Raw genomic sequence first — 27,936 nt, 5'->3', positions numbered from 1 at the left:
CAGATTATGAGGGTGAGGGAATACAGTGCACTTGTGATTGCGCACACATTGTACTAAAATATGTTCTGTGCGAATAGTCTTCCTTGAGATCGTCCGCCGTGGTAAAAATATTACTTTTAGCAGTTATAGGCATAAATAGATTTGTCTATATATATAGCTGTATTTTAATATTTAGACGTCCGAGAGTCGTCTGGAGCGTGAAAGATTCCGTAACCTCCAAGTTAAGCTATAAAAAATGTTTCTATTAAATATATTTATTAACAAAACACGGGAAAAGCAAACATTACTCTGTGAACTCTTTTATGTACGTTCAATTTTCACTATGAAATTTTATGGTTGGAGAATTTATGTTACATAAAACGACAAAAACAATCGTATATACCTTTTGTTTCAATTGTTTGATGTTGATTCCGTGAATTGTTTTTAATATTGCGTTACAATAATTTATTGTGTAACGTATAAACGCGACGTCATATTGAACACTGATTCATTAAACATTGAAAACAGAGGGCATTGTTAATATTTGATTTTTAATACTAATATTATAAAGAGTTGAGTTTGTTTGTTTGCTTGTCTACTTGTTTGTTTTTATTTAACGCAAAAACAAAACGTAGAAGTTTTGTTTTTGCGTATAATATTATAGCATCCTCAGAAGTTTTTTTTTTTAGCATTAGCAGCCTGTAAATTTCCCACTGCTGGGCTAAAGGCCTCCTCTCCCTTGACAAGAAGGTTTGGAGCATACCACGCTGCTCCAATGCGTGTTGGTGGAATACACATGTGGCAGAATTTCGTTGAAATTAGATACATGCAGGTTTCCTCACGATGTTTTCCTTCACCGCCGAGCACGAGATGAATTATAAACACAAATTAAGCACATGAAAATTCAGTGCTGCCTGCGTGGGTTTGAACCCGAAATCATTGGTTAAGATGAACGCGTTCTAACCACTGGGCCATCTCGGCTCTTCCTCATCTCCTCAGAAGTATAAGAATAAAATAAAATAAAATATTATGTACAAGCTGTGTCATAAGTTATATATACATATACATAATATATATAATTAGATGCACAAAAACTTTATGCAATAGATTTCTAGATTTTCAAAATAATCTTTAAAAAATTGTTTATTTTCTTAATACTTAAATAAATGTTTTATTTAGTTTTAATAAAATTTTAAAATAAGTTTATTTAGTAAGATTTTTAAAGGAACGGAAAAAACATAGAGATCATTTGAACTTTTGAATTTATGAATGAATACCGATCTATATATAATTTTTAGATTGATGAACAGACATGAAAACAAATATTTAGATACATATATAAATATAATTTTAAGATTTATTACTTCGCAATACCCAGAGGTTAAGGACAACAAAAGTCTACGCGAAGTACGCTTGTTTATAACTCATAAAGTTTTTTCATAAAAAAATTTGATAAAATCGTGTTTTTTATTAAACCTTTTAGGAAATAACAACACTTAGTATAGATATGTAGAAAATACAAAGCAATTCAAATCATTGCATCTTAGGTTTGTTTGTGGAAAAGGGTATATGTACATGGGTTTATTATAAGTACATTTTATTTATTTATAGTTGATGTAGAAATTTTAATATAAATGCCATTTTTATCACGGCCACGTCGGCCATTTTCAAGAAGATTGAACACTTTTTATTATGACCGATAATAATTCATATGCTGTACCAACGGCATACTTATATATATTATACACATACACATTACTTGGTGTTAGGGCTTTGTGCAAGCCCATCTGGGTAGGTACCACCCAATCATCAGATATTCTACCGCCAAATAACAGTACTCTGTATTGTTGTGTTCCGGTTAGAAAGGTGAGTGAGCCAGTGTAATCACAGGCACAAGGGACATAACATCTTAGTTTCCAAGGTTGGTGGCGCATAGGTGATGTAAGGAACGGTTAATATTTCTTACAGCGCCTTTGTCTATGAGAGGTGGTGATACTTACCATCAGATGGCCCGTATGCTTGTCCGCCAAAAAATGCCATAAAAAAAACTTTCTGAATCACTGAGTATTTTTCTATAGTAAAACACAATGCTGCTACTCTTACTCCCTCTTACTGGGCCAAGCTACTCTTCTTTTGTGGATAAATTAGCTCAATAATAATCTTGTATATTAATAGTGTAAGCTGATTTTTGTCCCAGTGATTATGGGACGATAGCTGCACATAAAAAGTCGGTCTCATTATGAAGAGCTCCAACCGTAGACGGTCAGAAAAATAAAGAGGATTCTTGATTACATTTTACTAAATTGCTATAATTTAAGAAAGAATTAATTTTAGAGAGTGGAAAAAAGTTGCTAGCCGGTTAGAGAATGGCACTCCGGCTGTATAAGAAAAAAAAAATGAAAAACGTAAACAAAATTAAAGTAAATTGTTATTGACAAACTCCAAATCTAACTGAACTAATGTATACTATTTGTCATTAAAAATATCATTTAAAAAAGGTTACATAATTTTGGCGTCGAATGTAGATGAGTGACTTGCTGTTGTGACAGACAATGAAATTTAATCGAAACAAAACCCGTCATAGGTTTCGAAAATCTTAAAAAATCTTTTGAATAAACGCGAAGTTTCGCGGGTGACCCACTAGTATTTATTTATAGTATATTTTTAAGCAATCAGACTGACATAAAAAGTAGCTTGCTAGATCGAGTGATTTTTAAAAGCAGTACCAACTTTTTCGTACAAATTAGTTATGTCAGTTAAGCGCTGCATACAATGCAGATGATAAAACGCTTACCCAAATTCTAAAGCATAGTTCGAGCGATCGTTACATTGCTAAAAATCGTTCTCAACATTTCTCAAATGGTTCAATTTTAGAGCCATATTGAGGATATCTCAAACGTATAAACAAGAATGTAGTGAATTTACGACGCTCCATTTTTGCAGACAAATGAATGTGCAGGCTTATTGCGTTCGTTGAAAGCCCGAAATGGCTCTGTTGTTATGTTGCTTGAATTATGACCGAAGATTGGAAGTATCCTAATAGCCTCGTAGAACAATACAATACAAGTGATTTTACGTGTCCTTAATTTGCACAAATAGTACATCTCATGCTCAAAGGAGCGTAAGCATCTTAATTGTCAGTCGGTTTCGGCTAAAATCTTGCCATAATATGAGATTCAATCCACGTTGAAGCAGTTTGATAAAGTACGTTCCAAACCTTTTCCTCGAGAGGATATTTTAAGTTCTTAGTCCAGCTACTAATTACAGGCTATTGAGAAATAAATTAAAATGAAATACAATCCCCTTTATCATCTTAAAAGCCATGTATTGTTCTCGAATACTAAGGTGATAATAGATCGCTTTACATCGTATAGATTATATCAGTCTGGCAATTCTTTTATTAATTACACGCTCAGTTGCGTTGACGTTTTGTGATATCGAATGAGATTTTATTACATCAATTATTTTCTTTTCCATAATAAAGTTAGGCAGACGGACAAATCAAAATCAAAATATACTTTATTCAAGTAGGCTTTTACAAGCACTATTGAATTTTCATTTAACAAACTATTTAAAGTAAAGCTACCACCGGTTCGGAATGTAGATTCTACCGAGAAGAACCGGCAAAAAACTCAGTAGTTACTCTTTTTCAACGTCTAAAAATACAGTCACGTTAGTTAAGTACAATTACATATGTATGTTATATCTCCTGCCTGGAAGTCAACAAGCATTAACTCCACGCTTTTTATCATCAATATAATCTTGTATCGAATAATATGTATACTTTAAGTCACCTGATGGTAGGTGATAACCACTGACTATAGACAAGTTACTGTAAGATTATTAACTATTCCATACGTACAAAACTAATATATTTTTTTCATTTAATTGTCTTTTACAAGCACATAGCACCCTCACCAGGGTGAGTAAATCAAACTGGAACACTATAATACCATGTATTGCTAAATAGCTACAATAAATGTATTTAAAAAAGTTTTAGTTTTAGAATTAATCGATATATTTAATGAAAAATTCCACAGATTATATGAATACTTTGGTTATAAGCAAAACGTTTTGTATGTAATACGAGTAGAACCTGCGGTTTTTCCTGCGTGAAATTTATAAAACTTTACGTAATCACACAAACCGTCACCCCCCATTTAACCACCAAATTTCATGAAAATCGATTCAGCGCTTGAAGCGTGAACAGCTAACAAACATAGTTACTTTCGTATTTATAATATTAGTTTATCTTTATATATTATTATTATTAGTATAGATATAATTCAATTTTGTTTGATATTTTAATATTTTTTTTAAGCAGAGAACAAAAGTATATAAATAGTCAGAGTTCAAGCAAAAGTCAGATATTAAGTAGTTAAGTTAGCTTTTCTGTTCCCTTGGCAATATGATTTTAAGACTTGTAAATAATATTAGTTAGGATCAAAAAGCCATTAAAATTTTTGCGTGGGTCTTAAACAAGTGCAAAGTGTAATTAAGGTTGTATTGAGATGTCTTATATGTGTAGTTCTTGATAAAGTTTTCTACATGGCTTCCCTTGGTAATGTGAAGTAGGCGTTATTTAAATTACTTTGGTAAGCGACTTGTAAATATATGTTACGCTCGTTTTTGCCAGGCGCTTGTATGAGAAGGTGATAAGGTAACAGCCCGTGAAGAAGCCACAGTTGAATAAAGGTCACTTATTGGCGTTGGTATGGAACCTATTCCATCAATCTACTCCAGTGCTCCAGTTTGATATAAATGTGGCAGAGTTTCATACGACTTGTTATTCTTTATGAGTACGAGATGAATCGTTAACAAAAATTAAACAGTTGTTGTTTTTAATACGAATTCGCAAACATCGGTTAAGAGCCACGTTTTCTTTCCATTGGACAATATTGTTTACGCATTGATTGATTCACTGAATATTTTATTTGCTTTATTTAATGTATACCTTTATAGTATGGCTTATTGTATAACCATCCAAACAGGAAGTTATCCGTAGTAATCCGATTATTGAAATCTACATAGCTTCCCGGGAACTAATCCCGAGTCAGTTCCGTGAAAAATTTTTCTATCAAAAACAAATTCGATAGCAGCAGCGAGTTTAGAAGTTGGGTAAAGCGCTTCCCAAACATCGACTTCATCAAATTTAACTTGCATTTGCGTAAACGATTTTTATCATAATAAATAGTCTCTTTTATAGTCAATTGCTAATCTCCGTTGAATTTGACCGGTTTGACTTTAATCTGTCATAAGGTCATTATAATAATCTTCATCGCTACAATCATTGCCTTGATGAAATCAGATAATATTTAATTCAAATTCAAAAGGAAAACAATTTGAATGTAGAAGCGCTGCTATGTTAATTGTCAAATGGCTTTCTTTTTTTTTTATTCTGGCTTTTATTTGTGCCAAGGGGGCACAGATCATTTCGCCAATGTCACGTGCGAATTGTCAAATGTCAATGACAATTAACAACATGATCGGAAATAAACACATTGGACCTGAGAATTTAATTCAGCGGGTTTTTTATACAATCATTTAGAATTATAGCTGTAATAAAATTATGTTTTTTATTTGAAATAGTCTGGAGGACATCGTTTCATCCCCAATATCTTATAGCACACAAATATAAGGAGCAGCGATTTCTTTAAATTTGTAATTGAAAACATTTGAACGTTTTCTGGGAACCTGATGTAAAAATGTAAACATTGTTCCACAAAAGAGCTACTGACCGTGATAAAAGTAACGGCTGATTGAAAATACAAATTTATGCTTGTTTCTAGTGGTATCAGTATCTAAGTCACAACATCTGGGAAAATTTTAAAAATCGACAGTCATTATTTTTAATTTTACGTTAATTACAACACTAATTTCTTTTAGCCTAGTTATATTTAGGGTCCAGATTTACACGATTAACCCTCTACTTCAATACAAAAAGCGTATAACGGCTACATCACTCCAGAAAGAATTCCACAGGTATTAAGTAATTCAGTTTATTGAAATAAACTCGACACCTTCTCCTTAAGAGATGGCCAGGCATAGAGGAGAGTGGAGCATTAAGAGTACCTTGTTTTATAAATAATCAGAGGAGTATAAAATGATTGTACCTTTAAAGTTAATATAATAAATATTATAGATGTATATTTATATCTATTATATTTTATAAGTAAACGTAAGTATATGTAGTTTTTAAAGACATACCTTTACAACAAGAGCCTCTACTTCCTGATCGTATCTCAGAGCGAAGTGTAATTTTCCGCAAAATTCCAACTCCCCGCTGTCTGTCGAGGATTGACGTACCAGCTCATTCTTGTACAGCTCCGGCTGCAAAAGAAAATTACATTCAAGTATCATTTAACGATGAATGTGGAAATGGTTCCTGATAGTTGAAAACAGTGCATGGGGAATAACAATGATATCAGTATGGTGAAAAACTATTTTTTGGTGAACAGTAACAATGATATCAGTATTGTGAAAAATATATATATATGTTGGTGGACGAACAAATTGGCCTCCAGATGGTAAGTGGTCACCATCGCCTATAGACAATGGTGATATAAGAAATATTAACCATCCGTTTCATCGCCAATGCGCCACCAACCTTGGGAACTAAGATGTTACCTCCCGGAACCGGAACACCACAATACTGAGTACTGCTGTTTGGCGGTAGAATATCGGACGAATTTATAATATTGAAGATTCATTTTATGAGCATGAAATAAAGGTCAAGTCCGGAACGTCGTCGGACGCGGAGATGGAATACGATTGAGCTTAGGAGTAAACGTGTTTCATTTGAATATTTATTAATTCAAAATTGATTAAACCGGTTTATCCATTCCATCCAGGTTATTTTTATTTTATAAATAGATTTCACCAATACCACCAACATTACACAGACAGGGCACAGATTTTAAATGTATTTTTATCTTTGATATTTGACTTTTTGAGAGAAACATTAGTTAAAATATAGTTCATGATGAATCTCTACCGCCAAACAACAATAAGTGTTGTTGTTGTGTTCCGGTTTGAAGGGTGAGTGAGCCAGCGTAACTACAGGCATAAGGGACATAATGATACGATGTATCTCCCAAGGTTGGTTGGCGGATTGGTGTGATGTTAGGAATGGTTATTATTTCATACACCCAAATTGTCTATGGGCGGTGGTGACCACTTACAATCCAAAGTTATCTGGAAGTTCGAGAACTGAGTGTTCAAAATATATCGTATTGTCATTAATACGGACAAAGCAAGTCTTCTATGTTTTATCACCGGAAGCGAACCACTAGCGCCAGGTGGCGCTTTGCTGATCTGGGGAGCGAGTGGTTACCGTGCTTTCTGAACGTTAGTCGCAACACAATCCGCCTAGAAGCTGCAGTGCATGGAGCTCAGTGTTAAGCGACTTAATGTTATTTGTGTATTTGAATATACAGTGATTACGTCGAAACGTCCCATTGTATGACACCCGCGTACGCTCACACAATGACGTCCAAACACGAATGCTTTAATCCATTTCTGACCTAATATCGTACACATAATGATGCAGTGTTGTTTAGAATGATAAGGAAACAGATTTGAAATCTTTAGGCTATCGTTTTTACCCAGTAAAAATACACTAAGGAACAATATTAACCTCGTATAAAGTTACAGGTCCTGATTTATTTATTTATTTATATTATTTAAAACAAATAATATTTAAATAAAGCCAATATGACTTATATATGAAAAAATATTTTAATTTAATTTTATCCTTTATATTCCAAAACTAAATTACAAAAAAACTCGATCTCGTCAAATATTAATACATATATACTTTAGTTTATGTTTCAATGTTACGCGCTTGCGTATATTGCGTATATTTTAAAGAACACATTTGCTTCAATATCTATCGTAGAAAAAATAAAAATAATTGAATAATTAAAAAAAAAAAAAAATTATATGTCCTTTTCTGATAGCGGAAATATATAAAAGGATACTTAATGGATACTTAATTAATATCGTATATGTATCAAAGAACTGGCGACCACAAAAGAGAAAAGCAATAATCGGCTTAAAATTAAAAACATTTTCATTATTTATGAGTACTCTCGATTGCAATTTCGTTTGCTGTCAGTTTAAATACAATTTACGGCATAAATGTCACTTACGTGTATCTATGTGTGTATGACTTCACCAAACTATTAAATATGGAGAACCAATGTTTTAAAAATTAATAGGAACTCAAGCGTAGTGTTTTTCTTATTTTTTTTAGGGAGGCAGACTGCGATCAGAAGCGGTTTTAAAATAAATGTTTCAATTGTCAATTGTTGATTTTAGATTTTCTTTATGATATACGAAGGCGGATGGCGGAATGCAATTGAGTCACATGATGGTAAGTGGTCACCACCGCCAATTGATATTAGTGCTGTTAGAAATATTAACCATTCCTTACATCACCCATAAACATGCAACTTTGAAGCTAAGATGTTATGACAGTTATGTCTGTAGTTACACTGCCTGTAGTTACTCACCCTTCAAACCGAAACACAACAACACGAAGTATTGCTGGTTCGCGGTAGAATATATAATGAGGGGAATGTTACCTACCCTGGCTGGATGGCCTTGCACAAAACCAAGTAAAGATTTAAGATCTTAATTCCCTAAAATGTATTATTATACTACAGTAATACTACATTTTAGTGAAATAATAAATAAATAATGACTACGAAAATACAAAGATAAATATATAAATTAAACCTTAACAAGTATTCTATTTATTCTTTTGTCGTATACTTGTATTGTAAGTACATTGTTCAAACGGCTTACAGGGTCATACCTGGCCGAGTTAGTCATTGTTACAGAGAGATTACAGCTTAAGCGTAGAGGACTGAAGAGAATAATCTGCGATTCGATTCGTACGTCGTAATATATCAGCCTGTATAACCTTTCATTAAATTCGTAAATAAGCCTACTTGTGATATCGTTAGATATATATACATGTATATGTATTTATTTATACTTTAATTAGTTGTAGGGTTTCAAAGCTCGTCTGGGTAGGTACCGTCCACGCATAGTACATACATTCTAACGCTAAACAACAAAACTTAGTATTAATGTGTTCGGATTTGAAGGGTGAGTGAGCTAGTGGATCGGAGGCGCGTTATTGATGTAAGGAATGGTGAATATTTCTTACAGTGTCTATGTGTGGTGACACTTATCAACAGATGATCCATTTATCCGTCCACCTACCCTATTGAAATTGTGTAAAAAAAGTTGACCAGTACCTTCCATTTGTAAATGAACCTAGCCGGTAAATCAGGAGATATTTTAGTACACGAGTATTTTCGCTAGCACACTATTCATTAACTTTTATAACCCGATGATTGATGATCATGAATATCTTAACCCAGCAATGGAATATTCATACGTTGTTACAGTCTTACAAGTGGTTGAAGCGCTTACGTCCTTGATTGATAGATTATCTCTCTGTGCAATACTCACAATACTACAATACTTACAGTTCAGATAAGATTACTTTATTCCACTCGTTAAGGAATGTTATGATTAGTAACCAAAAAAAAAAATTATATTAAAAAGTGGTAAATTAAAGAACTCTTTAATGTAAAAATAAATGTTATATTGCAAGCATTACGGAATATTCAATAAGTTAAAATCTAAATATTACTCTACTCTAGTTTTAGCTGCAAGCTATCCTCTGCTATAATAAAATTCCGCGGATATTTTTAACTCTGCCGATTCGAAAATTCAAATAATTTGTAAATAATACATTAGTAATTAATAATAAAGCTTATTATTCAATACATGAATAATAGATCATAAAAAAGCGTGGAGCTAATACTTGTTGACTTCCAGGCAGGATGTATTTATAATTGTATTTAACTAACATAACTTTGCATTTTGAATTTTAAAATATAGTAACTACTGAGTTTCTTGCCGGTTATTCTCGGTAGAATCTACATTCCGAACCAGTGGTAGCTTCATTTAATATAATTTTGTAAAGTTATTACAAAAATTGCTCGTAAACGTCTAATTAAACAAAGTATATTTTGATTTTGATTTTTTATTATATTAAATGTAAACCTACCAAAGGCTCGGTATGCGGTTTCTACCGAAAAGAATCGGTAAGAAACTCGATACTCTTTCTATCAATTTATATTCAAAGTTATATCAATCAAATACAATTAAATATCTTGTCTGAAAGTTAACGAGTACTAAAACCACGCTTTTTATTATTTCAGGGTTTAAAATTGAGTAATATAAAGTGGAAAAATTGTTTAATTACCTCTGGCAATATTTTTTACGAGACTCGAGGCGATTCGCTTAAAAATAGAATAATTATAAATTTCTTGCAAAATAAATGATTTTTTAACTGTATATAGTTTGACTTGGTGGTAGGATTTTTTGCAAGCCGGTCTGCCTAAGTGCCACACATTAATCAGATATTGAACCACAAAACAACAATTCTTATTAATGTTGTATTTCGATTTGAAGGCTAAGTGAGACAGCTCGTCAGGTATTCTACCTTCAAACAGAAATACTTAATATTGTTGTGTTCCGTGACATAACATAGTGGCTCACAAGATTGGTGGAGCATTTGCGATAGATTTTTTTTTTAATAATTTTTACTCAGCAGATTTTTTACTTGTGTCTATGGGCGTCGGTGACCACTTACCATCAGGAGGCCCGTGTATCCGTCCTCCTACCCAAGAGATCGCGGTTTGGTCATTGGCTGTAAAAACGTCAAAACGTCGCAAAGAAATTGCAGGTAACCAATGAAATTCTAACAGTTGTATAAGCGGCGGTGCATGGAAATGAACAGCCCGACCTGGGATTTGAACCTTTGACAACAAGTCAGCCATTATAAAAAATGCAGTGTTATCGAAATCGAAATCAGTTTATTTTTTTACAAAGCAATATCGACAATTGTTGTCAATTGCGCTTCGTGTTCGACTACCGAGACCGGATTCGCTGAATCGTAATTAGGAAACGGATGACGGGAAAAGTCTTGAAGTAAAAAGCTTAGCTTCTTCAATGGAAAATGAGATCTAAATCTTTATAATGTCAACAAGTTACGATTCATAGTCTTTTTTAAATATTCTTGCTTTCCTATCTAAAAATTATATAAGATTATTATTATACATAGAGGTAGGGGAGGACCAAAGAAAAGATGGATGGATTGTGTGAAAGACGTTATGGTTAGAAAGAATCTTACTTATTAGATGACGTCCGACAGAGAAGTTTGGAAGAAGAAGACATGCTGCGCCGACCCCGATTAAAATTGAGATAAGGAAAGGAGGATGATGATGATGACGTAGAAGATTCATTCGATGTTAATAAGATGGCAAAAGTATATAGTCTTAACCAGGTGGGAGCCGGACAAAATCCACCTCTCCTGCTCTAATATGAGATAGACATCGTGTGTCACAAAAATGTATTCGACAGGATTCGTACTATCCACTGAGCTACCTCTGTTTCATAAATATATAAATACAACTACATTTCCAGTGAATAAAAGTATTCTTAAATAAAGCAAAACTAAGCCGATTTAATAGACAGTAAGATTATTATAGTAAAGTAAAGATTAAACAAAAAGTTTAATACTACTTTATTCCATAAGATACTCTCTGAGGGTTAAACGTAAATAGAGCTTAAAACTGGGTGAGACTGTTATTCATTCCGTACAAGATCAGTAAATAAGAAACGTTGAACGTACATAAAATATTTTTAAACTTAAAGATAATGGAACTCGACTCAAAAATATTATTTAATAGTCTGTTTTCGGGAATAACGACAGTTTTTAAATTATTAAAAATAATTGTTTTATTTTATTTTCTATCTCTTATATTATATTTAGTTAAATTCGCACGGATACTGAGAATAACTGGGAAAGCTTAATAACAACTAACTTATATTGGCCTATAGTCTACAATCAAGAGCCGACATGGCCCAGTGGTTAGAACGCGTAAATCTTAACCGATGATTGCAGGTTCAAGCCCCGGCAAGCACCACTGAATATTCATGTGTTTAATTTGTTTTTATAATTCATCTCTTGCTCGACGCTAAAGGAAAACATCGTGAGGAAATCTGTCATATGAGAATCCACCAACCCAACAAGCAGCGTGGTGGAATATGCTCCTAACCTTCTCCTCAAAAAGGGAGAAGAGGCCGTATATCAGCAGTGGGAAATTTACAGGCAGTTACTATCTACAGTCAAACGTGCTAGGTACCTTTCTTACACATATGAAAACGTCTAAATAGTCTTCCGCCCAGGAGGAGATATTAGTTAAGTGTTATTATTTACCAAATTAAACTCATGCAATGGCCATCCTCAATCGAATAGAGAATTAATTTTCACATACACATGCCACAGCATATATTTTAAGACACGGCGTCTAGACTTTGGAAGGAATGAGGTGACGTCTCAAACATCTTCGCGAAACAGAATCACACCTTTCCTGGACCTGCTTTTTCATCTGGATATAGCTAAACAATGGTCAAAGAGGAACTAAAGTACATAATAACCTCATAAGAACCATTGATCTTAGAGTTAAGAGAGAAATATATAGAGCGTTTGTTACATTGTTCGTTGTAAATCTAAAGGAAATATTCTACCATAATGATCGCAAGTTTCTATTCAGTCGCAGATGGTAGCAAAAACTATCGTTAGTAATCAGACTATCTGGGTTAGAATAAACTGTTAGAATATTCACAGGCTAAGGAACGACTTAGATTATCTGAAGCGTCTTTTGTACTAGATTTATTGCTCGGAGCTGTTTTGCAGTTAAGTTGCTTGTACATTGAGATATTTATTTTCGATTGTTATTTTCAGCTTACACGCTACTAAGGTACCTGTAGGAATTTCCGAAATAACATTAAAGATTACAGAGCATAAAAAGATTTTAAGAATTTTAACGGTCATTTTAATCTACCCTGAGGGACAATTTCGACATTTATATGTTTAGGACTTACGTTATATAATTATTGACCAAAAATATATCCCCGTGTATATCTTGTGTCTATATTTGCAATTGATCGTTACCTTTCTATTATAATAAACACGTGACACATCGCGCGTCACATCCAGATCTTACGAATGTTCCTGAGATGAATTACACTGATGTCAACATTGTATTTTAGGACGCACGTGTTTGCTAATATACGCCTTTAATCTATTCAATGGATTTCTTATTTACCCCTCACGGTAAACTCTCTCTTATAATTTTGAAGTACTTGTCTTCCTGACAATCGTCGTAAATCAGAAACAATTTTAAATACACGAAGAAATAAACCTTAATTATGTCCAATAACTATTAATTTGATGCTTTGGGTAAACCCCAGATGGTAGGTTCAATCCACCTATCAGATATTCTTCCGACAAAACACCAGTACTTTGTATTGTTTGTACCGGTTACAAGGTTAAGTGAACCGGAGTAACTACTGGTACAAGGAATATACTCGTAAAATCTTTGTTCGAATCGGCGATGTAAGAAATGTTTAATTTGTAGATATAAGGAACAGCGATAATGCCTACCGCCGGTAACCACTTAGCATCAGGTGGCCTATTGCCCATAAGCCACCTAGATCATAAAAAAATAAAAATAATCTAATATGAGATCTAGATCTTGGAATATTCCAACAAATTGAACATTTTTTAAAGAGTCTTCAGTAAAGAAGCCGGACCTCTAAGCCGGATTATATACGATTCCTATCCACTAAAACTAGGAAAACCTGTGATGGTCATAAACGAAACTACGGAACCCAACTCGAAAATAAAATCATATAAATCGGTCCATGGAAAAAAATACATACAAACGAAATGAGAATCTTCTAGTCTATGAACAAAATTAAGCTATGAAAATAACCAAGTCGTGACTTACTTTAATGAGTCCAATAGATGAGTCAGCCCGTTCCAGACTACAGATGCTGAACTGGATAGAAGGTAGGTCCAGACGGTGGGACAGCTGGCGTTGGAACGTTTGATGTCGATCTGGTACAATTGGCAACGTTGTTTGTCGAAGGACCTAGGAAAAAATGGTTTTAAATTAATAATTAAATTAAATCAAACGTCATTGTGAAAACTATAATGTAACATTAACTATTAATATAACTATATCTTACACCTATTTAAAATTAAGAAGCTATCACGAGGTGCCCGAGATTAAATGCTTCACGTTATAGACTGATGTTTATTGAAAAAATAATTAATAGAAGAAAACATATATCATCATCATCTCAGCCGTAGGAAGTCCACTGTTGGACATAGGCACCTCCCAAAGCTCGCCACAACGACCTGTCTCGTGCGGCCCGCAACGAAACGGCCCGACCTTCACCAGATCGTCGGACCACCTTGTGGTGTTACCCACGCTGCGTCTTCCGGTCCGTGGTCGCTACTCAAGAACTCGTCGGCCCCATCGGCCATCGGTTCTTCGAGCAATGTTCCCCATATATATATATATATATATATTGGTTTTTAATAAATATAAATGTAGCTTAGTCGATAAAATATATATCTCTTATGAATTTAATAAGTTTTCGCCACACATACAGAAGGGAGTAGAGAGCGGCCACGGAGAGGTGGCATGACGGTATTACAGAAAAATTTGCCGTTTATCTTCTTGGCATACAGTTGTAACCATCACTAGTCCAGCTAATGGGTTGGTTCTCACTTACGAGATTAAGGTACATTAAGTTCCGAATTACTAGTATAGTTTGATTTTCTAATTAATACTCCGTGTTTTTGGCCATGAGCAACCGCCGCAAAAATAAATGTCAAAAACTAATTGTCTATTTTTCAATTAGATAATATTTTTTTCAAACAGATAATAAATAAGGCAGACCGCCTTTGTCAAAAACTAGTTACCATCAATTGTTTCCTAGTTAGTTACGAACATTTATAACCAAATCAACACGAGATATCTTTACATCTAAACATAACGACTTAATAATCGTACGGCTACATAATAATATCTAATGTTAGGAATCTAAACCAATTTTTGTGACACAAAATGTATATGTATGAGCCTGCTATGGATATGATCATTAATTAGATATTTTGATTGAAGATTATTCCTATGTGAATAAATAAAGATATTAGAATTATTTATCAATATCGAGGAATTATACAACTTGGAAGCCTTGGATATTAAATTAAGAGGATGTATGAGGATTAAATGCAAAATTTTCATTACGGGCTTAAGGATAATAAATTTAATTCAATTAATTGACTGTGTACTATATCTAGACTAAACTATCAAGATAAATTAACGGTAAAATACCTAAGCCTTTTGAAGATTGAAGGTAAATAGAGTTTTCCCTTTGTTTAAAAATATCAAAAAGTATCAAGTAATCGAGATATAATAATTTTAAGTGGTTTTTTGTTTAAGTAATAGTTAGGCGGATAGCCAGATGAGCCATGGTAGTCACCGCCATTGACGCTATAAAAAAATTTTCACCGTTACCCACATCAACATTACGCCACTAAACTTGGGAACTAAGATGTTGTCTCTGTTATAAGAATACACTATATAGTCAATCGAAATAAAATAAAATGAATTATTTTAATTTAAAAAGAAAATAGCACTCTTTTTTTTATTATTAACGTAACGTTATTAACAAAATTACTGTCACTTTAATTTAAAATATTATAGCTGTATTATCAAAAGACGCGTCGTTTCGCACCATCGGGGATTTTTATTCACTTTTGATTATATATTCGCTTTTATTCCTTCACTATCATACTCCGCACAATCCATCTTTTGTTTATTTATAAACTGGATGTGTCACTACAACCTTAGAACATATGTGTAGATAACTAAGGGTGAAAAGTAAGAGACTTTTAAAGATATATTCTTGTATTATAATACAAGCGATTTCTCATAAAGCTCTGTACTAGATAAGGATGTAACTGTAAATTGTATACGTTGGTCTCGTAAAAAAATATTCAGAACATAATATTATTTATACGTCATTTATTTTTTACTTTTTATAGGGTAACAATCAAATTCCTTGCTAATTCTTTAAAATAAAATCGATATTTCTGAATTTTTAATTTAATGCAAGTTCTTTATAACGACACTATAATGTCCTTCGACCAGATTTCCGACGCGACGTCTTTTCTCAAGAGCGACCAATCAAACAATCGGAGCACGTGCGCTAACATAGGTGAACTCTGTTCCCTCAATTTGAATCAAACCGAATACACTAGTATTTCATATTTTACATATACATTGACAAACACTGCTCACAAACATGCATAAGCCAACACACTCACAAACACACGCATAAGCCTTACGCCACACATACCCTCAAACATATTTATACTGTTATAATAACACACATTTTAAATAGTTTTGTTATTATGAGAAAATTATTAAATAAAGTATAGTATATTTTGTAACTGCTGTCTTGTAGTACTTACCTCTGATTGTATAAGGGAAAAGCGGGTCTCCTACTACAGGTATTGATATACTTAAAAGGGGGGTACCCAACGATGTATAAACGAGTGTACTACTTTGAATGAAACAAATTATTTTTATTTTATTATTTTTTTTACATATAAACATACATAATAGTATACATTTATATATATTAGTGAGATAATTACATTACCCAAGATATATTGTATTTCTATTTTTTTACATAAGTACAAATACATATGTACTACTACTACATATGCAAAGTATAGGTAATAAGGCTTTATACCAGCTATAGTAAAAACCACGATAAATTATATGCTAAATGTATACCCGCCATAAAAGCTTTTTGTTGTCGTCACAATCGTTTGCCACTAAGTGGTGTAATATTTTCCTTGTATACACTTAGTTTATACGCCTACTACATATAGTTTAGAGCGGACTATAATCCTCTGGAAACTCAGTTAATGCAACTTTATAAGACTTGGCTATTATATCGATTTCAATATATATATTTATGTGAAATTGTAAAAATCATTAGACGAAAACCTGTAAACGGTGATTTAACTTACAATAAACTAGACTATGACTAGAGTCAACTCTAGCTAACTTACTCTTTCAACAATACTAACTAATGATTTTGGTGGTAAAATATGTAATCAGGAGACATAACATACATATATCATTGTATTTAACTAACATGACTGTATTTTTAGATGTTGAAAAAGAGTAACTACTGACTTTCTTGCCAGTTCTTCTCGGTAGAATCTACATTCCGAACCGGTGGTAGCTTCACTTTAAATAGTTTGTTAAATGACGATTCAAAAGTGCTTGTAAACGCCCACTTGAATAAAGTATATTTTGATTTGATTTGATTTGAATGAACTTATAGTGCCTACCCAATAAGGCTTGCACAAAGACTTACAATCAACATTTTAGAGAATCAAAACTGCATGTTATTCCATTACTAAAATACAATTTGCGTATTTGTATCAAACGATTTTAGTTAAATTAGAACTAAACTAGACCCTCATTAGTTTTCATTAAGACTTACAATAGATTTGCTTCCCGTTACGAATTTAATAATAATGGCTTAATGGACGCAAGTTTGCAAATCACCTTTAGGTAGCTTTGTAACGGAGGCAAGTTTGTATTATGAACAAAATTATAAATATCCAAAAATAGCAATATTTAATACTGACTTTATAAGCTATCTCATCGAGTTTGTTCGAAAATAGGATTCAATATTATGGAGAACGATTAGAACGTATTCCATCTGTAAGTGGTAGTGCCACACTGCATACTTTCGAGTTGCAGCCGAATGGGCCGGCACGCCCGGGGAAGTACCACTCTCTCACTTAAAATCGGCGTGAAGTGGTAGCTATGCTACTGCGTTTCGTCCGGTATGTGAGAGTCCCGGAGGCCCGATCCCCCTCCCCCCCAAATCATAATGGTTGTGCAGATTTTGGTTCTATTACCCCAGGAGGGTACTATCAGCGACTGCGGTGGAGAATCCCTCTCTGGGCATCCATGCTCAGGACGTACACAACCTGAGCAGGGATGCCCAGGCTGTCCTCCGAATTCTGGGGGGGGGCAATTTTGCGCTCGCCACTGTTCGGGGCAAGCGGAGCAGGCATCATAAGGCAACCCCTACCACCCTCACCGTGGACTTCTGCAACATAAGGGGACTCAACTCCAACTTGAACGCCGTTCACTTTCACCTTGAGACGGCTAAGCCGGCCTTGCTCTTTCTTACCGAGACCCAGATATCCTCTCCTGCCGATACGACTTTTCTCTCTTACCCCGGGTACAAATTGGAACATTCCTTTGTACCACGAGCTGGGGTGTGCGTTTACGTCAGAGATGATATCTGCTCTCGATGCCTCGGCAGCCTTGAAGGGCAGGACCTATCGATTATCTGGCTGCGTGTAGACTGCGACGACCATCCGCGAATCTACGCGTGCCTTTATAGGTCCCATAGCGGTAATGCCGAAACCGACCGACTGGTTGAGCACGTCCAAATGGCTACAGATTCCGTGCTGCAGCAGATCCCATCCGCAGAGATCGTAATTCTTGGCGATTTTAATGCCCACCATGCCAAATGGCTTGGATCGCGCACTACCGATCATGCGGGTCGATCTGTTCTCGACTTCGCTTTAGCATATGATTTGACACAACTAGTCCCCTCGCCAACGCGAATACCAGACGTGGAGGATCATACACCTTCCCTGTTGGACCTTCTGCAGACTTCCCATCCGGATGGCTACCAGGTTATCGTCGAACCCCCTCTGGGCTCGTCGGACCACTGCCTCGTCCGAAGTACAGTGCCGGTTGCGCGTTACTCACGACCTCGTTTCGTGGGCTGCCGCCGAGTGTGGCACTACAGGTCAGCAGATTGGGATGGGATGCGGTCCTTCTTTGCATCCTACCCATGGGGGCAGGTTTGTTTCTCGCCGGATGATCCGAGTGTTGTTGCTGACTCTGTTGCCGATGTGGTACTTCAGGGTATGGAACTATTCATTCCGTATTCTGCGGTCCCCTTCGGTGGCAAGTCCCAGCCCTGGTTTGGTCGTTTCTGCAAAACGGCTTCACGCAGAAAATGGGAACGCTACCAAGACTGGGCTAACGCATCAGCGTCTCGTGATGTAAATACCAGCGCAATCAGAAAGGAATATAACTCTGCCTCTAGGTCCTTCAAAAATGTGATTGCTAAGGCGAAGACGGAGTACATTGGCAGAATTGGCGAGAGACTGGTGCGCCTCCCTTCAGGAACACGTGCGTTCTGGTCTCTCGCCAAGGCTGTCTTAGGGAATTTCTGTCAGCCTTCCTTACCATCTCTGCACAAGGACGGTGAGTCATTGGCCCATACAGCGAAGGAGAAGGCTGATCTTTTAGGCTCTCTCTTCGCAGCGAACTCGACTCTGGATGACCGAGGAAAGTCACCACCAACAATCCCGCGGTGTGATACCACGATGCCGGAGGTTAAATTCCGGCAAAGTGCAGTTCGTAAAGCACTTCTTTCCTTGGATATTCATAAGTCGAGTGGACCCGATGGCATCCCTCCAATCGTGCTACGGACTTGTGCTCCCGAGTTGGCGCCGGTCTTAACGCTTCTTTTCCGGCAATCCTATGCATTCGGCGTCGTCCCGAACTCCTGGAAGACTGCTTTGGTGCATCCGATCCCTAAAAAGGGCAACCGCTCAGACCCATCCAATTATAGGCCTATAGCCATCACCTCCTTGTTCTCCAAGGTAATGGAGTCCATTATAAACTGCCAGCTCCTGCGGTACCTAGAGGAGTACCAGCTGATTAGCGACCGCCAGTACGGTTTCCGTCGGGGTCGCTCAGCCGGTGATCTTCTAGTTTACCTTACTCATAGATGGGCGGAAGCAGTTGAGAGCAAAGGGGAGGCATTAGCAGCCAGTCTGGACATAGCGAAGGCCTTCGATCGCGTGTGGCACAAAGCGCTTCTTTCGAAGCTTCCTTCCTATGGGCTTCCCGGGAAATTATGCAATTGGATTACCAGTTTTTTGGCAGATCGGAGCATCAAGGTCGTTGTCGACGGTGCATGCTCTGACTTAAAATTCGTCAATGCTGGTGTTCCACAAGGCTGCGTTCTATCACCCACTCTGTTTCTTCTGCATATCAATGACTTGTTGCAAATCAGTAACATTCATTGCTATGCAGACGACAGCACCGTAGACACCTCATACACCGGCCGTGCTAATATTTCTCGGGAAAACGTCGAAGAAAACCGGAACAAACTTGTATCTGAAATCGAGTCTTCGTTAAACAAAGTCTCGAACTGGGGTCGGCTAAACCTAGTTCACTTCAACCCCAAAAAGACGCAAGTTTGCGCGTTAACTGCTAAAAAAACACCATTTGTCGTATCTCCACGGTTCGAGAACATTCCGTTAGCCGCTACAGCTAGTATCGGAATACTTGGCGTTGATGTTTCGAGTCTCGTTCAGTTCCGCGGTCAATTGGAAGGCAAAGCCAAATTGGCATCAAAAAAGCTTGGTGTGCTCAGCAAGGCAAGACAGTATTTCACGTCGGCCCATCGTCTAAGACTATACAAGGCGCAAATTTGGCCTCACATGGAATACTGCTCTCACCCCTGGGCGGGTGCTCCCCAGTACCAGCTCCTTCCATTTGACCGTATCCAACGTAGAGCGGCTCGAATCATCGACGATCAAGCCCTTTCCGATCTGCTTGATCCTTTGGCTTTGCGTAGATATGTTGGATCGCTCTGCATCTTCTACAGAATTTATCACGGGGAATGTTCCGAGGAATTGTTCGGATTAATCCCGGCTGCTGAATTTCACCTTCGGACATCTCGTCAAAATTCCAAATATCACCCGCACCACCTAGATGTCCGAAAATCCACAACAGCGCGATTTTTAAGACATTTTCTGCCTCGCACAACCACTCTGTGGAACCAGCTTTCGCCGGCGGTTTTTCCGAACCGATACGACTTGGGAACCTTCAAGAAAAGAGCGTACTCTTTCCTGAAAGGCCGGCAACGCACCTGCAAGCCCCCCGGTGTTGCAGATGTCCATGGGCGGTGGTAGTCACTTTCCATCAGGTGAGCCTCCTGCTCGTTTGCCACCTTATGACATAAAAAAAAAAAAAAAAAATGATGCTCGGTCGGCTTGGTGGATAAAGCAAGAAAATAAAGAAAGAAAGTAAATTATATTCAAACTTAAATTAATCTATATCTAAATCATGAAACAAAATATTAAATAAAAACATAAGAATATATTATATAATATACACAATAAATTAACCCAAAACGAAATAACTTTTTGCTAGCAACAGTGCCATAGATAGATTTGTTACATTGATTTTCAGTAGTACGTAGTAATAGGGCCCCGGTTAGCCTTTGAATACGGAACCCTAAAAACGAGCTTTACAGTTTCTTTTTATACAATCCGGATAGGTATATAGACTCCATTCCATCTGATGGTAAGTGGTAGTGGATTCAGTGGACGCAAAATGTCTCTTCGCGACTGATTTAAAAGCACCTAGGTTATAAGCAAACGTGTGCTGGTAGAGAGTTCCATTTTTTGGCCGTGCGACAAAGTAAAGAGTTACTAAATTCCTTCGTGATGGCATTGATGTAGCAGTTTGGCGGTGACATCGCATATGATAAGTAACGTCTGACATATCACGCTGTAATAAGCAACATTGACATTATATCCAATCAAAAACTAGTTTGGTACGATTTGACAGCCAACTCTAATCTACAACCACGGCTATAATGCATCTTGTGCTCGATGGTAAAGGAAAATACGGTAATTCAGTAAATAAATAAACCATTATCAAATTTTAGATCATTTCTGTAAATTATATGGTATGTTCTAAGTGTAGCAGTAATATGATAAAATTTAATTACTTAAGCAAAAATAAATGACTTCCCAAACTGGTAACATTATGCTTGTATACGAGACAGCAGGCACCTTTGAGAGCATTATTTGAGAGCATAAACAGCTTCAACCGCTTTCATCGCTGGCACTGATTAAACATTTAATTTTGAATATCGTATGATTTATATTTACTTTTAATTATTTCATCAAGAAACTAATGTATCGATTGATGAAATATATAAGTAATAACATTTAAATTAATATGTGGCACAAAAGATCGTACAGATAATAACACATTTATTATCTTTGTAATCTTTTGTTCTTACCGACGCAAAGACTAGAGACAAAATCATAACTAATATTATATCGCACGTTTAATCCAATACCGTCCCTATCAAAGCTTCTGGCACGCCCGTAGGCGTGAAGATCATTCTGGACAAAACAGCTAATAATCGTTTTGAGCATAAGAGTTTTTGTGATAGACGTTAAGTTATTTGTCAAAGTTTATTATCTTTTTTTTGTAGGTGGACGAGCAAATGGGCCACCTGATGGTAAGTGGTCACCACCGCCCATAGACAATGGCGCTGTAAGAAATATTAACCATTCCTTACATCACCAATGCGCCACCAACCTTGGGAACTAAGATGTTATGTCCCTTGTCCCTGTAGTTACACTGGCTCACTCACCCTTCAAACCGGAACACAACAATACTGTGCTTATTCTTTATTTTTATTCAATTTACTACTACTACCAGACTCTGGCCAAATCTCTCTCCTCGCAGTTTGTAGTGGAATATTGTTCAGGTATAGATCGATGAGCTCATTTATATACAACTTAACCTTTTAACTATTAACTAAATTTCACATGATTGCCAGGCACTCGAAAGGACATAGATTACCTAATAACACCTCACACGCAGACAACGCCGAAGTGGTAACTAGTATTTAAAAAAAAAATTGACACAAACGCAATTTCCGGTGTACTTTATACTTACTTAATATTACGTGTAAGTATTTTATAATTTACTTTGTACGAATTAATGTTCCTCAAGTTTACTTTTCTTAAAGTAAAAAGAGTAGGGAAGAATGAATTCTTACCAAAATTCTTACCTTCTTGCCGGCATCTTTGTGCTCTTGGACGTATTCTTGTTTCAAGGGTTCGGTCTGCAAATCAGGTAACGAGTGACTGATACGAATGGCTGCCTGGCGAGACAGAGAATCGCAGTTACTATCTTCTGATTCTCGACGTGCCCTGTATAATGCAAATTATTCATTAATCAAAAGTTAAAGTAAAAATAAATTAAAATAATATATATTTTAAGTATTGTGGAACTTTTTGTTTATCAAATAGCAGTTTTTTTTATTATTTTAATAGCTTATGTTATATTTTCAGTGAGCAATATTATCTAACGACTATTCACTGTAAGGTCATTTTTGTAGATGAGGAAGAGAAAAGGACAAAGAAGATATCCTTGTGAAACGCCCTTATTATCAGAGACACCAGATTGACTTAATAACAAAAAAGGTCGAGCGTACTTTGTCCTCCTGAGGGGTTTCATAGTACGCAATTAAGAGGGTAAGTTACCGAAAATACCTAAAGACCATTCTGTGATTTCTCATGGACTGTTGATATACTCGCAGTGAACTTCGTACATCGATTGTTGAAATTATAATAACACAAATTGTATCATGAAAAGTAATTTTGTTTGTTAAAATATCAATTAAATATTATAAATGAATACTCTTATTTTAAGTGCTCTTTTTTAATGTTGAGATGGGAATAAAGTGTTAGTGGGCTCTGAAATAAATATTATACTACTATGAGTAAACCTGTTTCTTAAACATCCCACCTTCGACGAACTTAAATCAAATCAAAATACTGTTTATTAAGAAATCTGGAGAGATTTTACGGTTGAATATACTAATCCCAGAAACTATCAGTCCGGTTTGAATAACTATGTGTATGCGTTGGATAGCCGGATATTGATATAAGATAATGACTATACAACTTTGCTTTAAGCTTTACATTAGTACAACAAATTGTATTGAACAGCCTTAATATGTAATCTAAATACCAACCTGGTGAGAGAGGTTTAAAAATAATGACTTATTAGTTATTATAAGTTGTCTTTTTCTTTTCTTGCATGTTTATATTTCTGTGGCCTATAAAACCTTTTTTTTTTTAATTGAATTAATTAATCAAATAACACTCCAACATTTTTTACATAGAATAAAATATGAAATTATTTCGCTTATCGTAAATTAATGTTAGGTAGTCTTTAAAAACGATTTAAGCAATATTTTATCAGACTACATAAATCTTAAACAAGATTTCATAATTTTTAATATAAAAGCGTTAGAGATAATTTTTCTTGCTTTAAGCGTATGTACATGTACGTTCCATAAATATTGGAATTATTTAGCGACGCTCTCATAAATCAAATATTTTCCTCGGAAAAGTATTCACTTCGGCTTAGCTCACGAAAGCCGGGAAACGGTTTATCGAGCACATCCAACTTTAGAGGAAATTGTAGAAATTCAAATTTTATGACAATATATATATTTTTTAAACTTAGAACGCATGAACCAAAGATGTAAGCTTTTATTTGTTTTGACATAAATACGTCTTTAAATTAGCTATAATAAATATAATAAATTAGTGGTTTGGCGGTAAAATATCTACCAACTAGCACAAAGCTCTACCACTGCTTAAATAAGTAAAATTAAAACACTTTTAATTCTTTTAACAATAAAAAACAGTATATATGACGGAGATTCACATAGATAGCCATCTAAACGATTACTATAATTGTCGTCCGAAGCTGAGTTTGCTAATTCAGTCAGGACGCACACCTGGCGCTGGTGCTGTCCGAAGACCAAGAGACCAAGTGCCTCACTCAACAAAGGAACACACACTGACAGTTACATAATTAAATACAGTAACAAAATACGTGGCCGTCTTATGTTCTTTACAATTGACATCTCCCAACTGACAATCTTTAAATCGTTAATCACGTTGTGTGTTATTGTCATTCTAATAAATGAGGTCGTATACTCGTGTAAATTAATTAATTATCTCTAATATATATACACACTGAGATGAATATGAGACTAGGAAAATAAGTTAGAAATTTGTCCCAAACAGTATTAATAGTTCACCTTTGTGTTTCAAATCAAAGTCAATTAATACTAATTCGGTACAACCACGTAATAGCTGTCTGAACAAAACATTTAACTATTGTTCTCACGGTCCTAGAGCCTCTATCGGTACGCTGTCTCTAAGCTTATTCAAGGTCATTTGCTTAAATAGTCCAGTATAATATCAAAATTATTGATTTTGTTATATAATTATTGCCCTTGTTTGTTCAATAGGTTTTAGTACTTCTCATTTACACACATAATGATCAAATGAAATCAAATCAAAATACTCTTTATTGTATATCAATACAATAATCAATATACATACATGAGTCACATTCGAAAAAGTCTCAAGAAAAGATAAAAATAATATATAAATACATTACAATGAAATAATAATATCTTTAAAATAAATTAATGTACATTAATTAATTTATAGATACACATATATACAAAGGTATATATATAATCAGATATAATTGATGTATCAAAAATTATATATCAAATTAAATTCTAACGAAATATACTGCATTAAGGTGCAAGATAGTATTGTTTTAAGATGGTTTTAAATAAAACAAGTGATTGTGCAGGTCTTACTTCAACGAGAAGACAATTCCACAGACGAACAGCTTGAACAGTGAAGAAATTTGTATAATATGGAATCGAATGACGAAGAACGAAGAGTTCGATTATGAACAGAACTTAAAAATTTTAAACGCTCCTTTAAATAGAGCGAAATTGAAAAAGTTTTGAGGAAAGTTGGAGAATATGAGTAATCATGCGAGAGCGAATTGGGAGTCATGTTCATATTATGATGTGATCATATTTTCGAAGACCAAATATGAATCGACCAATTTTGAAGACCCTTAAGCTTGTTTAGTTGCTCTTCTTTTAAGGCAACATAACAAGTGTCAGCATAATCGAGAATTAGTAATAGGATGCTCTGTGCTAGCGAAATTTTGGTAAGAATTGGAAAAAAATTCGCAACCTTCGGAGCGACCCTACTGCAGAAAACAATTTTTTTACTCAAGTGTAACTTGAGTTAAGTAAGTAAGCTTATACAATTTGTACTACATGTTTTGTCAAGACCAACAAGACTAACAGTTGGTAAATCAGAAAAACAAATGCAAGTTATTAATTTAGAACTACCGATCATCAAAACTTGACTCTTGGTTTACTGATCCAAAAGATTTTTACCATTTGGCATTTGTATTTAAACAGTCATTCGATCGAATCGATTGGTATCAATCTCTTTGTAATATTATAATCGCTTGCATAATTGCTTGACATCTCTAGTCTCTCGTGACTCGACTTGCTTGTCAAAATTGAATCATGATGATATCACACATCTTTTTATTATCACTAATTACTTGACGAAGAGTATTTTTTGAATATTTACATTTTTATATGCCTACTTACGTTTACAGCATTCAAATTGCGAATTGATTAAACTTTAATGACTATTTAAAATGTTGGAATTTGATATTTAAAAACGAACGTTGATTATTAATGAAATGTTAATTTTGTTGATTGGTCTATACAAAATTTAACTTCATTCGGGTTTCTTAGAGAAACCTCGAAGTACCGGGAGTTCGACGGGAGGACGTCTCGTTTTTCGGCATTTTGGAAATGTCGAGATTTCTTAAATCTCATACAACATAAGAACAAGTGACGATAAACTGCATACTGTGGCTTTCACAATAATCGTAATAATTTGTCCCGTAACAAATGAATAGGTTGTTAACCTTTCAAAAAATTGTATTCCCATTTGTAACCCCACCATCGCTGAGCCTTTTTCACTTGTCGCTTGACTCACTGATCAACTCTTTGACCGATAAGTTAATATCTATAGTTTCTTCTCTACTCTGTAGATTTGCGAAGTTACATAGGACTATGTAACTAAAGGTCTAAATTATTCAAGCAGGATCTAACGCAAATATAATTTGTCAAATCGAACTAGTAATTCGTGAGATTAGAACGTTCATAGATACAAATAATTATTATAATAACTATAATTGTTAGTCTTTGCGATTAACGATTATAGTAAACATGTTAATCTTACGTAATAAACCAATATTTATTAAAATAATCAGCTAACTATATAGCAGTATATGTGAATGTAAAAATGATGTTTACCTGCCCATAATCCATCGCCAGGTTGCAGCGCACTGGTAGCCGACAGCAGCCAGCAACACAGCCGCCATCGCTGCTAGCATCAACGCTGCTGCGTAATCAACTGAACTACCGCGAACACTCGAATGGGCTTCTAAGCCTTCTGGAGGCCACACTTCTGCGAACAAATATAACAATTAATGAGAGCTTATTAAAATAAACTTTACTGATAAAAAAATCAGACAGTTCTTATGGCTAAATGACAAATCCAGCAAAAAAACTGTAAGTGGTAAGTGGTAACCACTACCCAAAGACACCGTATGAAATTTTAACCTTTTCTACATAACCAACGCGCCCCCAACTTTCGTAACTAATATGTTATGCCCATTGTGCCTGTATTTACTAGTTTGAACCCACTATCATCGGTTAAGATAGACGCCTTCTGATCACTGGGCTCACCTAAGGAACTTATAGTACCCAAAATTACTCAGCTTGAAGTTTTGAATTACAGTGCCTCGGAAAATACGTAAAGCCAACCGTAACTATTTTCCGTGTAGGATTTGCCGTTCGAACGCATTATAAGATTTATAAATAATGAGCCTACTTGTGTTTGCTTATTCACTTTTACTTCTGTTTATATCCCTTGAGAATAGAAACCACTATCAAAAGGATACCAACATTTTTAAGCGATAACTTCTCATGGGAGGGTAAACCGCTTCGTTACGTAACGCGTTACGGCGCTAATCTGTCTGGATTCTTTCTCATATACATTATCAGTTACAATTCTTGAATATGTACGTTAGAATTTTATGTATGTACATACATATTCAAGAATTGTTAATAAGAAAATAGAAATATTTTATAATCAATAAAATATTTTGTTAAGAAATAATCTTTTCTTACATTATCATATTAATATACATAATA

At 35.1% G+C, this 27,936-nt stretch overlaps 1 protein-coding gene across 1 annotated transcript in view; it reads right to left on the bottom strand.

Annotated features, from left to right (window-relative positions):
• Positions 1-27,936, bottom strand: part of LOC125072389 (synaptotagmin-10-like) — a 118,820-nt gene that overhangs the window by 18,085 nt on the left and 72,799 nt on the right. Inside the window, exons 2-5 of the mRNA XM_047683015.1 lie at positions 27,034-27,187; positions 22,870-23,011; positions 13,860-14,003; positions 6,187-6,309 (exon numbers count right to left, since the gene is read on the bottom strand). Coding sequence (XP_047538971.1) covers positions 6,187-6,309; positions 13,860-14,003; positions 22,870-23,011; positions 27,034-27,187 — 563 coding nt within the window. The remainder of the gene's footprint in view (positions 1-6,186; positions 6,310-13,859; positions 14,004-22,869; positions 23,012-27,033; positions 27,188-27,936) is intronic.

This window comes from Vanessa atalanta, chromosome 21 (genome assembly GCF_905147765.1).
Source record: "Vanessa atalanta chromosome 21, ilVanAtal1.2, whole genome shotgun sequence".
NCBI classification, from domain to species: Eukaryota; Metazoa; Arthropoda; class Insecta; order Lepidoptera; family Nymphalidae; genus Vanessa; species Vanessa atalanta.
This window is presented reverse-complemented; position numbering and strand designations above follow the sequence as displayed.